General features: G+C 40.8%; 1 protein-coding gene across 1 annotated transcript in view; it reads right to left on the reverse strand.

The window, feature by feature from the left end:
- BRF1 (BRF1 RNA polymerase III transcription initiation factor subunit) overlaps nt 1-15,329 on the reverse strand; it is a 170,704-nt gene that overhangs the window by 73,655 nt on the left and 81,720 nt on the right. Inside the window, exons 6-8 of the mRNA XM_054286701.1 lie at nt 12,269-12,418; nt 10,650-10,743; nt 513-639 (exon numbers count right to left, since the gene is read on the reverse strand). Of these exons, the coding sequence (XP_054142676.1) occupies nt 513-639; nt 10,650-10,743; nt 12,269-12,418 (371 nt within the window). The remainder of the gene's footprint in view (nt 1-512; nt 640-10,649; nt 10,744-12,268; nt 12,419-15,329) is intronic.

Raw genomic sequence — 15,329 nt, forward strand, 5'->3', positions numbered from 1 at the left:
AGCAAGCAAAAACCCTAACAAACCAATAATATAGAAATTTACTAGGGCACCGGTAAAATCTTCTCCTCTGCTGCCAGCTTTAGTTCATGATTTGTAAAGAAATTAAGGCACATGAGAACTAATCTCTGTGGAAGTGGGTGTTGTACCACACAAACCCACCAGCAGTCTCATTAAAGTAAATGGGTTATTGTTTTCATATCTATTTAAAAACAGTTCTCTGTAATGGCACTTCTCCTAACCACAGGTATCACCTTAAAAACAGTGCATGGTTTCTAATCCCATGATATTTTTAATTGGAGAACTATTCCTTTGCCAATAAACAAAAAAATAACTTCAGTTAATGGATATTATATGCACTAATGCTCATCCCTCTCTCAAAAACCTCAAAATAAATGTACTGAATCTTACCAAGAGCTGCTCAGTTAGGAATTGGCATTAACCGAATTCAAAAGGGAATGCACAGAGGGAGGAGAGAGGAAAGAACCACAAAGAGGATCCAATTCAGAATTTACCTGCTGTATCTTCAATTTTTTTTGACCAGCTGTAAACGAAGGAGGATCACATTCTTCCTCCAAGTCAATCTTCATAAACTCATCTATGGTCAGCTGACTGGTTGGTGTATCTTGAAACTCTGTCAACCTACCAAAGCATACAGCACATGACAAAAACATCTATAAGAACTCTTTTGAAAGGAACAAAATTTGCAAACTGCCAAGCTATGAAATAAACATGTCATCCTTAGCAGCTCTGGCTCAAACACAGAATACATTAAAACTGAAGTGCTACTAATTGTTTCATCTGCTGCAAAAAAAGTATCTTTTCATATCCCAAATTAGCTTTTGATTTATTAGAGTATGTAACATACTTTTTTTTGGATGAACAAAGACAAACTAAGACAAGAAACACAGCTCATTCCTCCCCTCTCGTTGCTTTTGTTATCAACAGCAACAACAAAATGGATTCACCAAATAAAATATCTGTCATCCCGGTTTAGGAGTTTCTCAAAAATCTTGCTGATATGTCATCATGATTAATTTACACAAAGCAAACGTTAAAGTAACACCTCTTCAGCAAGGTGGAAGAGGGACAAGAAATAATCTTCCCAGGACACACAGAAGCAGTGGTAAAATAAATTGATCATTTGCACATCACCCAGATTAAATAGATGGATGAACATAATTTGACAATAATAAACTTTGGATTTGTTTAATGTTTGCATTTTTAAAGTTCCTACCTAGTGAGAGATCAGTCTGGCTCAATGGGGAATTGCCATGAAAGCAGATGAGTCTTTCACAGGAATTCAATGTTAAATAAGACCACGTGGTCATAACTTAATCCACAAATACCAGCATTTTATACAGGTGGCTGAGAATAAGCACATCCATTTTACAGATGGAGAAAATGAGACAAAAGGTTAAGTACAAAGCCAGGTCAGGAAACGTCTGGCAGAATGCTTCTCTGACAGAAAGTGCCCTTTGAATAATATCAACATTTTCCATGGGAAAATGGCAATGATGGGTCTGCAGCTGCTTCACTGGAATATTCCCATCTTTCAGAGGAAGCAGAGCTGACAACAGCTTCCATCTGCAAAGATAGGGAACTAAAAATGGTGATTCAGTGCTCTCAGCACAGGACCTTTCTGCATTTCTCTCCCCCTAAAAGCAGTTGTGGTTTTCTCCTCAGTTCTCTCCTCTACCTCTGGTTGCAATAAAAGACGCTCTGAAGAGGGAATTTTCTCAAGGACAGAAATTCAATTTCTAGCCAACACCAGGGTCAAAGCCAGGAGCACAGGGCCACACTCTCCTACTATATCCTCATCAGCCTCTGTGTTTCTTCCTTTATAAAGTGAGGAGCAGGACAAGACAGCCCATAAGGAGGGGTGTAGGCAGGCTGCAAGTGCAGGACACTTTGCTGGAGACATCCCACTCCTGCAGCAGGGGCCAGAGGCCACAGGCAGCATCTCATGTCATGAAATGCACAGCGAGAGCCAGGCACGTCTGTGTGACTCCAACAGCAAGCAGCACACCAAGCCCATGCATGGCTACACCAGCCAGAGTTAGTGCTGCTGAGGAGAAGAAAGCCTCTGAAAACCAGACTTGCTTTTGGAATTCAAGCATCTCCACAAAGCCCCAAATTAGCCATGCACTTAAGAGTGACTGACAGCCCAAACCCTTCCCTCAGAGTACCAGGGACCAGCTCCCTCCTCCTCTCTTTCAGACCAAATTGGAAAGGAGAGGAGGATGCTGTTGGCAGCAGTAGCACCCAGCTTTTAATTAAAAGACTAGAAATCTTTCTTGGCGCTAACAGGCTTCCAGCATGCATTACCCACCTTCCAGGAGGGAGCCACATCTATTAGGTTAGAGGGAAAACCTGGCTAGGGCACTGTTATTATTATTATTATTTAAATTCAGGATTCACTTAATGCCAAACCCATGTATCATTTGAGGAGCATGGATCTTCCCAGTCACAATCATTAAAGAACAGCCATCCATCTCTCCACGAATGAATCATGTACTCTCAGGCAGTCCCACTTCAGCATGACTCTTCCTCCCAACTAGCCTCACCTTATTAAAATACTCTCCTCCCAGTGTTAAAAGCCAAGGTGCACTTTGGCAAAAACACAGTTTATTTATCCAACACTTGCTCTGAGTCTGAGATGAGCTGCCAGGGCCCCACCAAAGCAGCACCACCTCTGTGCGTGCCGAGCAGGCAGGAAAACACCAGGAGCAAAACTCAAGAAGCCAGGCTGGGGACAGGATGACCATGCTGGGTGTCAGCACCTGCGGCCTGCAGACACCTCGGGCTCTGTCTGTCCCTCTGCTGCCCACAGTGTCCCCTGGCTCATGTCACGTACCCTGCACCCATCAGATGTCAGGTCTGGGGTGAGGCAGCGAGTCAGAGCTGGCATGAGCTCCAGCCCAAGCCCAGCCCCACACCAGGCAGGATGGGTCTCTCCCAACACCTTCAGTGTGGCTGCTCTAGGACAGGGCAGGGCTACACCATGGTTACTGCCAGGGAGCTCAAACCCACAGCACAGCAAGGTTCAGCCACTGACCAGGCCACCAGCACCCAGCCCCACGGCCCTGCCTGTGACCCTGTTCACAGGGGTCCGAGGACGAGGGAAGAGACAAGAATGTTGACTCCATGTTTCAGAAGATTGGATTTATTATTTTATGACATATATTATATTAAAACTATACTAAAAGAATAGAAGAAAGGATTTCATCAGAAGGCTAGCTAAGAATAGAAAAAGAAAGAATGAATAACAAAGGCTTGTGTCTCGGACAGAGAGTCCAAGCCAGCTGACTGTGATTGGCCATTAATTAGAAACAACTCTATGAGACCAATCACAGATTCACCTGTTGCATTCCACAGCAGCAGATAACCATTGTTGAAGCCTCTCAGTTTCTCAGGAGGAAAAATCCTAACGGAAGGATTTTTCATGAAAGATGTCTGTGACACCTGCCCTCCCTCCTTTCCTCAGTCCTGATCCAAGCCAAGCAGGGCAGGGCTGACCACCCCACGGGGAGGACTGCCAGCACCACAGTGTAAGCACAGGCTGGTGGTGATGCCAATTTAGAGCAGAATGTTATTTTTTCACTTCTCTCAAGTCCTGCCCCCAAGGCTCTAACCCCTCTCCCAAAATGAGGAACCATCCCTGATGGTCAGGATCCCAGCTTGAGCACCATCTCTGTGGGAGAGCAAGCTGCACACTCAACATTTTCTCCTTTAACTCGATATAAATAAATACCTGTGTTTGCCAACCACTCGCCTGCCTCAACATTTTACATTGGCTGATATCCTGTCTACATATTTTTAAACATTCTTTAATTTTATCCACTGTTTGGACACATGCCACCAAGGCAACAAACTGATGCTGCAGCAGTCTGCACCACACGAAACAAAGCAACATTAGTTTGGCAGTTAAGAAAAACTGACACAACCTTAATTATAAACACAATCATTTCAGGGGCAAGGGAGTGGCTTCATGAAAAAAAAAATAGCTACAGGCTATTTTTTAAGGCCCACATAAAAATGCTATCCAAGTTCATTTTTCACTTTTGTTAACCTAAAAAAATCTAATAAGAGTTGCCACTTTAAGTTATGCACAGACAGAGGGAAAATAAACAGATATACAAATTAAAATATTATTTCCTTGGCACAAATTCAAAAAGGCTTTAAAAACTGAAATTTGGCAGACAAGGATTTTCTATTTATAGTCAAAGCAGAGGCAACCACTAAAGCTCAGGCTAAGATTCAACTTCCAGTATAAATCGTCCTCTTACAGTTTCTCACAGCAAACTCTTTCAAGAAAATTCCTTTGGGAGAAAAGTTTTTCCAGAGCCTAGTGTCATCTGCCTCTAACCCAACCCTTTTTTACAAAGAAAAATTTCCACAGTTGTTGTTTCATCCATTTACAGACAAAACCACACCTCTGCTTCTGATAAAGCACTTTTGTGCACAAACCAGCAAACCGATTCTATTCGCACTTAATTTAACTCCCAATAAGGGAAAATGGGTCAATCATTTTGAAGTTACATGCAATGTCCTTTTTACTTTGTTTTGTTCCAGGGATACCCTCCAGTGGAGACTCCTGAATCCAGTCTGCAGTGATGGAAAAAACAAGATTTGCGTGTGTAGCTAAGGGCTCAGGTTCAGTGTTTAATTCTGCAGCAGTGGGGTGTGACAAAGAACACAAAAGAACAAGGACTTCTGGACTCCAACTCACAAATCCTTCAGGAGCCCAAGTTCAAAGCCCAAGAGGGACTTCTAAGCAGAGACTATTCAGGAACAGCCAGGGTGTCCTTCTGCCTACACACAATCAGCATCCACTCTGGAAAGCAGGCAGCATGAGCAGAACTATCTCCATGCAGAAGGGCAAACAAATTACAGCTGCAGAGAGATGTTTTGTTCAAGAAAGAACATGAGGTTTAGCCTGAGCCATCAGCCTTAAAGCTACCTGTTGTGAGAGGTCTTTTTAAAGTACCTAAAGTATTTTATCAGTGGATTAGAAAAATAATAAACTGAATATGCCACACTGTTAGCAGAAATATATGAAAAAGAGCCTTAATTGCAAGATAAACTGGTGCTAGCAACTAAACTCCCCTGAGTTTTCCCAAATTAACAATATAATTAAAACCATAAGTAATAACTTACATGGTATCTATATAATCTTAACTGCTGTATCAACTACAAACATGCTAATAGATCACCTGATGCTAATAGATCACCTGATCTGACACCTCAGACAATTCCAGACTCTGGAAAAGTAAGTGATTTACTTTTGTGTCTTAGTGAAGAGCCAGAACATTGCAGAATACGCCCACTGTTTTAATTTAACCCTTCTCAGTGCCTCCTGCCACTCCAAACCTGTGCACTCAAGGCAGAGAAGCTCAGAATTCACACTGGTGTTCAAACCATCACTATTTCTATACCACAAATCCAACAGTCTGTTGCATCATCCTTCTCTCCTTATTTTTTCCAAGCCATACAATGTTTACACATGAACTATTTATGGAAGTATGTAAACACATACCCTAAAAGTGATACTTAATATAGAACATATATCTGAAATAGTTATTAAATGCTTCCTACGTGACATAACGAAAAGTTTTCCAGCAGCCACCAGTAAGTAAATAAATAGAAATCTCCTGATATGAAACATTGTACATATGTAAAATTTTACATGTATTTGCAGTAATATAAAAGGTAGTTTTAAGCCTGCATGAATGAGTATCTCATTACTAAAGGTAAGGACAAAATCAGAGGTGATCCAGTTGTGGTGGTTTTACAAGTTAGAACTTATCACCTGAGCTGTGCTAAATTATTCTGTCTATTCCCAGCCAAATACAACTGTTAAAGAGAAATATTCTCCCTTTACACAGCTTCCAACATTAATACTCATCACCTCTTTTTGCAGTGGACTAAGAGCATAGACATAGTCATTTACTTCCAATTAATAAGTGACTGATAACTTATGGAACTTGTTTGCTGGCAACAAACTGATGTTTCTCTAAGTATTAAGAACAGGTACCTCTAAAGATTGTACTAAATACAGCACCCTTTAGAATTAGTTCCTGTTACTTGCTCACACCAACACAGAGATTTAAAACTGTCACAAATTCATAAGCATAAATTTTAAAGCCCTCATTCTACAAATGCTTACACACAGAGTTAACTTGCATTAACACCTGTGACCCCTGGATAATCCCACCAGCACCTCCCTGGCCATCCCAGAATTCTGTCAGTCTAAACCACCTGAAATTTTTTTGTTCTTTTTTCCCCTCTGATTCAAATGCTCACACCATGCTAATGAAACAAAATGTGTTAGCATTCCTTAAAATTCTGCTTCATTAGAATGGTTCCTTTACTGTGGTCTGTCAAAAGCACTCTATGATCTCCTGGAAAAGAAAAATAGAGCTGTTTAATTTCTCACCAGCCACTCAAGATGAGGAAAGTCAAACACAGGAAAACTATTTACAAGATCTAAGCCTGAGTTAGTGCAAACAAGTTACTGATTGTTTCAAAAGTAAGAGTCACCAAATAATTTTGAAATTAGGTCTTTAAGTATGATGTATTAAAATATATTAGGAATCTAATTAATGTATTAACTTGCTAACTGTATAGAAGCTGCACTTATAAAAAGGAACATTGCCTGTGAAATTGGATTCCTCAGAAATAAAACTTTTTTTTTTATTAAACCAGACCATCCAACTTACAAAGGTATGCAGAATCAGCCCACATGGATCAAGTTGTATTTTACTCACCATACTAGAAAGGTTTCTGAAATCATCTGTAAGCCACTTGAACTGACTGAACTGGAGACATGAGATATTTCTCAATTTAGCTTATGGCAGCCAGGAACGGAGCAGCTCAGTTGCTGAGCTGAGATCAGAGCAGACACCACCACCAGGTCCTTTACATGAAATAAATTTCCTGGTGTTCTAAAAGCTTTTCTCCACATCACACTTCAAGCAAGAGCCCTTACATGACTCTGACATTCTGAGCATCCCCAGCCCCTCCATGCTGGAACATCTCAGGTGGCCAGCTCTCCCTGACTCACTGGATTTCAGGATGGCTGTACTTGGATCACAGCCCAACACTGACTCCTACACACCTTTCCCTTCAGTCCTGGCCTTGATAGGGCTTTGGTGTTTTGAGTAACAACCTCACAGCCACCTCACAGCTGCCCATGTCCCTGTTACCTTCCCTTCTCATCCTGACTCATTTACACTCCTCTCTTTGCCTTCTCTCTCAGGCATCCATCTGTCCAGATTGAGACAGGCACAAGGTTCATGCCAGCCAAATATTACAGAAATTAAAAAAAAGAAAAAGAAAAGCTGCAGGCAGTACATTCAGAACATTTATCTCTACGCATAGACCATTAATTTTTCCAGAAAATGATCACCTCAGTCATTGAAGGAGCTGTAACGGGGTCCCCAGGATATAAGCAAAGGACCCCATCTATGAAAGTCCCTGCAGCATCTACAACTGGTAAATGAAGCTCCTTTCTGACAAGTCTTGTCTTCCTTCCCAAAACACTATGAGGTTGTGAGAAGAAAACAATCACCCCAAAACCAAGCGATTTAAACCCATTCTGGCTTTTCACTCCAATTTCTTCTAAATGAAGCTTTACTGCTTCTGAAGTTCATCACAAATAAGTTTTTTAGCAGATAGTACTTTATGGAACTGAGAAGAAGTATTTTTTATGCAAAAAGCAGATCAATTTAAAGATAAAATGAGCAAGTCAAAGCAGCAAAATACAAATGTTAAGATAAGCTGATTTTTTTTTAATTCTATGGAAGAAGTGCCTAAGATCTTTAAACACGCATAAGGACTGCACAATATTAGATAATGCACAATGCACAAATATCACAAAAATTACTCTTACTGAGGGTAACACAAAATGTAGAACACAGAGAAGGCATGCAAGAGGTGAATAAAAAGATGAAGGGGTAAAGTATTTAAAGGTTAAAAATGCAGAGGCAAAGACAGGTGCATTGAACACAGCCACAAATGTGAGAACTCAACTAAATAAAAGGACTGGGTTTATTAAAAGTTAATTTCTGCTACCTCCACGGATGATTACATGGAAAATAACAATTTGACTAATTAGCTAATATTTGTACAGTACTTTGAATATATGAAGTGATATATAAGTTAATATAATTTCAATTAGACTGGAAATGAGATAGAATTATCAGTGCATTTATTAATATTTGATAAGTTCGCTTTCAACAACAGCAACAAGCTTTACATTTTAATTGTGTGCTTCAAAACTTAAAGCCAGAAGGCCCTGCAAAGTGACTTCAAAGTTTTGTCTACCAGTATTACCAAAAACCCACTCACATTAAAAATAAACAGGATCTGCTTTTAACCAAACTGATGCCCAGATTAAGAACTCTTGGCTGGAGGATGAGTGACAGCACACACGGTGACGCTTTGTCACTTTTTCCTTCCAAAACAGACTCCCCTTATGACCAGGTCATGAATTTTTATGACCTGGAGATACCTCACATTTTTGTGAACCTCCTCCAGAGCTACTTCTCCCTCTCAGAGCAGAGAAGGAGGGCCCAGCCTCCAGGCAGGAGGGCTTGGTGCTCTCCAGCTGATGGACAATGGGGTGAACTAATCCAGTCCCACCAGCTGCACTGCCAGGACCAGAAACAGGGCCCTGCTCAGGGAAGAGGTGCCACCCCTTGCTGAGGGCCTTCCCCAAACACTCCCAGGAATTCCCAATCAGGATTTCTTAAAGAGCATCATTCCTGCATCCTCATCCACACATTCCTGTCCCTCCCAGGCAAGCACACACCACGTGTGATCTTCCCTTGCAGGTTTCTGCCACGGGCACCAAAGCAAACCCAGCTTCCAAAGGTCTGTGCTTCCCCAGGAAGGCAGCTGGGAGCTGAATCAAACCACACAGCAGAACCTGCAGGCTGGAAGTGTCAGCATTATCTGGACTCATGTTGGGTTTCACTTCTGGAGCTGTCAGGGCAAAGCCATCAGCAGTGAGCACAGCATCCAACACCTTCATAAAACACAGCAGCCACTCTTTACCAACCTGAGTAACTATAATTAAAAGGAAATAAAACTGCACATCAAACTGAGAAGCAAAGGAATTTTTAAGAATGTGAAATAAGTTCTTATTCATTTAGACAAATTCTATTTGATGGCATTTTGAAAGGAATTCTCGAAAGAAGAGGAAAAAAACTGGAGTGCAGAAAGAGTTATTCAAAGGTATTTTTTTTATTTGCCTTCGTTAAATACTATATAACGTGCTCTTATTTGAAAAACATCAATCAAATTTATAGATTCGTGATAAATAGTTGTAATTATAGCTGCCTGAAAATAATTCAGCTGTCACGTTTACCCTGTCAAAGTAAATAAGGCTGTCATTTTAGTTGATGTGTGTGACTTGAGTAAACATTTCAAAGCATGAATTTTGAAGTAAGATTTTCTCGCTTGAAACAATTGCTCAAATTAATTTCCCTTCCAACTCTAATTTATTATGCTTATTTTCTTAGTAAGTACAAACTCTTGAGCTATTTAACCAAAGCATCTTGGAGTAGATTGTGGTGCATAACTCATTAATCATACAAAATGCACAACTGAAACACATGACCTTCTGGCCAGAGAAAAAAGGGTGGCATTGGTACTGCTCCATCCTTATGGTTGTAGTACCTGGAAGCATTTAAAACACTTTAAATTTAATCTCTATACCACCCATGCATAGCTGGAAAATAGCATCATTCCTGTTCCCTCAGTGAAGATCTGGGAGAAAAACATTTTCCACAATTAATAAGTGAATATTTTTAACAAGTATTATGCTCAGTTGGATGTGCTTAAGCTGATCCCAGCAAGGTGAAGAGTGACACTAAGGAAGCTTTCTAAAGACAGACCTTGGGGGAACAAATATCAGAATATATCGGTGACAGAAGAATTTCCAGCTGTGGACAACAGAAATCATGGCATTTCTGTTAGGTCATTTTTAATTCAACCTATGGGGAAAGAGTTGTATGATGTTACAACATTTCAAAAGTAAAATGACAGAAACTGGGTATCTGCTTGCATCATTAAACTATGGAAAATATTACTTGATCTTCAAAAAATACACACACAAAAGGTACTTGAAAAATTCCCACTTTCAGAGGATCCTTCACTGAACTTATCATTAGATTCACTGTGCTGCCTTCTATTTATTAGCAGTGGAACACTACCAAATATGAACACTGCAGCAAAATATTTTGAAAAGTTCTGTTCGATAACAGCTTAAAGACAAGACTTCTCATCACTTGGCTTCTGGATTAATGAAAAAAAAATCTCACAGTAGACTGTCAGCTTTGAGAATCAATAAATTATTTTTTCTGAGGACATGACAATACTGTTAATATTACTGACACAGCATTATTTTGCCTTCAAGTCTTCACCTGTTAAATAGGCACAGTGCTCCTTACCATCTTTGCTGAGCATTTGAGGCCTTACATAAGAGGCAAGGTGTTAGTACTTTAAAATGACCAGCTAAAACATACACTTATTTGATTCATGGCACTTACAAAAATAACCTGGTTTTCTCCAATATACATTTATTTTAGACTATATCACTGTTCAGTACTGTAAACCAAAGATAAAAGCAGTAAGACTGCACTGACCTTTTCCTTAATGTGGACTCACAAACCTTCACCACCCTGATGACCTCTTTAACAGTCCGTCGGAAATCATGCATTCTTGCTGCCACTAGCAGAGCTGGAGAACAAGCAGGGAAAGTTAATATCAAAAAGAGGGAAATTTCCTGGAGAAAAGCAGGAAACAGGTAACTATAGTCTCTCTTTGTCCCTGCCTTCAGCTAAGGAACTGTAAATGCTTGTGCTCAGCTGTGTCCCTGAACACTGGTGATGGACCTGACTTCACAAACTCTGCTTTCTACCCATTAAACTGAGTACAAGTTGTACCCTGAAAAATTCTGTGCTTTAACATTTGGGAAACCAAGGTTATCTACAGCACAAGAAATTTTCAATGATCACTTATTTTCAGCTACCATCTCACTGAATTCTGTCCCAAACAAAAAGATCTCCAGAGAAACACTCAATGTGCCTAAGCTGGTCTCCTCATTGCTGCCACTACTATCCCTGTCTTGCTGGTGCCCAAGTGCTCTCCTGCAAGACCCTCTAAATGCCAGATAAGCAGCTGCATTTACATGGTATCTTCATTCAGAGCACCAGCTCTGTTTTGAAGCACCACCCCACTCATCATACGGTAGCTCACTGCACAGAGCAGTTTTTAACATTAAAAAGTGGTTTTTTATAGAGGAAAGTAAACCAGAGCTCCAATTCTGGTATGTGTTTAAAGTGCTTCTAACAGGAACATCAGGCCTGAACTAACAATTGGTCATTTGAGCTATGTGTGGCATAGACTTAATTTTAAGCCAGGGAACCAAACTAAACCCAGTCCCCAGTCCAACATGTGAGCTGCATATTGCATGGATGGATAGAGGGGGCTCAGCACCACCTGCTTCCATCTATTGATCCATGTCTGTAGAATTAAATTACTTGCTCATGTGGATACAGCCCATGTAGCACATCAAAGAGCAGATTGCTCTCCCATAGCCTATATTCAAATTTTTAGCAATGTGCAACAATCAAATACTATTAACAAAAAGGGGCTAGAAATGTCAAAAAATTGCATAGTCCTAGGTTCACAAAGGTTTGAGCAAACTTCTCATTCATGCATAAACACGTAAGAGCTTTCAAATAAAATAAAGTACATACATGAACTCTGTGACTACCTACACTCTTCATTACTTTGACCCCACTGGCTACTGTCTTTTAACCTGGCCCTCCCAAACCCATAGGTTTTATGTAAGCATCATGACAGCGATGGATCTTGGAAAAAGATGAAGAAAGAGAGAAAAATAGTTTCACAAAACAGGTCAAAGAGGGCACTTCTTGCATAAGACTCTGTGTAAAGACACAAATCAAAGTGCTTGTACTAATGGTGTCATTTTAGCTGACAAAAAAACCTTTTAGCAGCTAGAGCCTGCAGAGTGGGGGCAAGAAAAGCACCAGAAAGGAGCTTAAAAAAAAAATCAAACTGCAAGCTACAAAGGGTCTGAGCAAGTACTGTAGGAGCAAGGGCAAAAATGCAGCTATAGTTTCAGAAACTATTTCCATGAAGATCTATATAATCTGTAGATGCCTGACAGAACAAAACCCCTAAAAGGTGGGTATCACCAGTGAGAAGGGGGAAGGGACACGGCCAGGCTGGGACGTACCGGCCCCGCAGAGCCCTGAGGGCCGGCGCCCCGTGTGCATCCAGTCCCTCTTCATCCTCTGCAGCAGCCTCAGAGCCGTCATGGACACCTCGTGGTTCTTGTCCCCGAACTCCAGCATGTGTGCAAAACGGGGAATGTACAAACACGGATCTGCAACACAAAGTAACACAGTTATGCCAAACCCTAACATGGATTTAGGAAACGCGGCGCAGCGAGGCTGCTGGGCTGGTCTGGCTTCACCTCAGCAAACACAGACTGTGCTGCTGGGCAGATCCTCTACCACTAAGCTTTACAAGCACTTTTTTAGATAACCTAAAACAAAATAATTCCTTGCTCTCTAGACAGGAGATCCTTAAAGCACTGCACAAACATTCCTACATGCGTTTCAGCATCCAAGGCTGACACGCTGACTGTGACATGTGAGCAGTGTTACTGGTATCACAGAAACCACGTCCAAAGTGAAACATTTACAAAAGCTTTTGCAGAATGAGGACACAATTTAGGCCCAAAACTTCTAACATCTCTCAAAAAGTAACAAGGTAACTTGCATGTTTCATCTCAAACCAACTAAGCTCGAAAAAAACCCATTTGCTTTAAATCCTCCCTAACAAAAATCTAGTTACCTTCCAAGATAATGCTTCTCAGATTCACATTCCAAGAATACAAAACACTTTATTACAGACACTAAGGCAGACTTCCATCAGCATAAAGTGCTGGAACCCAATTAACATCATTAGCACTATGACAATTTACATCGGCCACAGATCTGCCTCCAGATGTATAAACTTATTTCAAGCGTTGGTGTTAACAGCTTCAAACTAACCAAAATATGTCAGTACAGATTGTGCTCTGCCTAAACCAATTTATAATTTATCAAACAATCTTGTAAAAGCTACACTTAACACATGTTTACTCTTAGTTGAGATATCAATTTCTCATTTCCTGCCAGCCTTTTATCACTTGACCGAAAATCCATGATGTACGGTAAATTGTTAACTATTAGTCTCAACTCAATTTCCTCTGCTGATCCCCTACTTGGGCACTTAAACCGATAAAGATGAAAATTCAGCTTAAAATACTGTAGAAATCTTAGGGATTTACAACTAATCAAAGCAGCTCCATTTAGCACCAAGTCCTAACAATGATGCCCTGTTGCTATCCCTAATTACCAAGATCACACCATAGGTGATAATGCCTGTCAGCCCTGCAGAAGCATTTAAATGAAAGCACTTATAAAGCAAGAACTTCCAACCTCAAATTCCCTCAAAACTGAAGAAATTCCAGGCTGCAAACATGACCCAAACATGACTTGAAAAATCAAAGGTTTAGGAGAACTTTATCAAGCCCCTTGATTCTAAGGACAGGTGTTCTGCACTTCCAAGTATGACTTTATGAAGCTCTACTCTAGAGAAATCACATATTCCAAATTCAACAACAAAAAAACCCAACCTTTCAGAGGCCATAGCCTGGGGTTCAACATACATTTAAACTTTGCTCTTGGTACTACAGGAACATGTAGCAATGCCTGGTTTGCTCTTCCATCTCTTCTTATCCAGAGAGTGCCCAGCTTCAGCTCCTGCAGCTGCCAGAATGGAGCAGACAGCATCCTGGCCACATATTACTTTAAATATAGATCACTTATTTCCATCCCCACACTAGGTTGAAAATTACAAGGGTAAGGAATTCTAACATCAGTTCAAAGGGTGATAACTGACTATCTCCTCTGGGTCTGGCCCTTACTCTTGCCAAAGCCAGTGGCAAGAGCTGTACCCACGGCATCTTAGTATCTCTCAACAGCTTCAAAAGGGGTTTCTTTATTTCTCCATTCATTCTTTCAACCCACCCTGAGCTCTGGGGGTGCCATGGAATATGGAGGTTCTATTGTATTCCTAAAGCAGTCATCATCCCTTGAAGGATCTTTCCTGTAAAATGAGTTCCCCTATCTGAGTCTATTGCTTCCACAGCCCTGTATCTTGGAATTATTTGTTCCAAAAATACTTCAATAACTAATCCTGAAGTTGCTGAAACAGTTGGAAATGCTTCTGGCCACCCTGTTAGCTGACATACTACTACCAGAAGATACTTAAACCTTGTCACTTTGAGTATTTTGGCAAAATCTACCTGGCATCTTTGGAAGGGACGTACAGCCCAAGACCTCCCTCCCCTGGCAATTTTCTTTGTAACCCTGTTATTGGTTTTAGCACAAATCAAGTAACCTTCAATAGCTCACTTTGAAGAGGTACAACAATTACACTTACCATTGGCAGGGGCACCCTCTAGAAATTGAACTGAATTGATAATAGTAATACACAATGCAAACAAATAGGCTCACCTTTAGGAAAACCCCTTTTTCTGCTATCACTCCTCAATCAATCCATTATTTGAATGGAGTCAAACTTCACAGGATCAAACTTTGGCCAGTTTAATAGTACTGTCAATTGGACCAGAATTACTTCCATTCTATTTACCACATACCTCACCAGATTTCGAGGAGCAACTCTCAGCTCTGTCTCTGGAGCTGAGTTTCAGAGCTGAATTTCGGGAGCATTTACACATTTGCATTGTAGCTATTCAGACATTTGTGCTGGCATTCATGCCCACAGGTCATTTGACAAAACATTGCACATCGTTAATTTGAATTCTGAAGCTACCAAACAGTCAGAAAATGAATACGTGGGTGGGTTTTAAATAGCAAGCCTTAAAGACACCAAAAAAGTAGGACAGTGAATATATCAGAGGCCAAGCCCAGGTTAGCATATACAGGTCCTGCATGGATGTAAACATTTGAAAATAAATAAATAAGAACTGTTAGAAGCTGCAAACCCCAAACACATTGCTTCGTTCCAGGGGCACCAAACCAGCATGGATGCACCTGCCTGCAGAAGGGTCCCCTTTGAGTTTGGGTGACCTCTGGGGATGCAACGCCATACATGCGAGCAAGTTACAATCGGGCAAAACCCTGTTGGTTTTCCTCAAAGGGGATGTTGGGGGCCATGGAGCAGATCACAAGAAAAACATTATTTCATATTTTAAGCAAGGAGCATGTGTTCTGCTGAAGACT

Source organism: Melozone crissalis, unplaced genomic scaffold (genome assembly GCF_028551555.1).
Source record: "Melozone crissalis strain CALT ecotype California unplaced genomic scaffold, PUWL_Pcris_2 ptg000056l_1, whole genome shotgun sequence".
NCBI classification, from domain to species: Eukaryota; Metazoa; Chordata; class Aves; order Passeriformes; family Passerellidae; genus Melozone; species Melozone crissalis.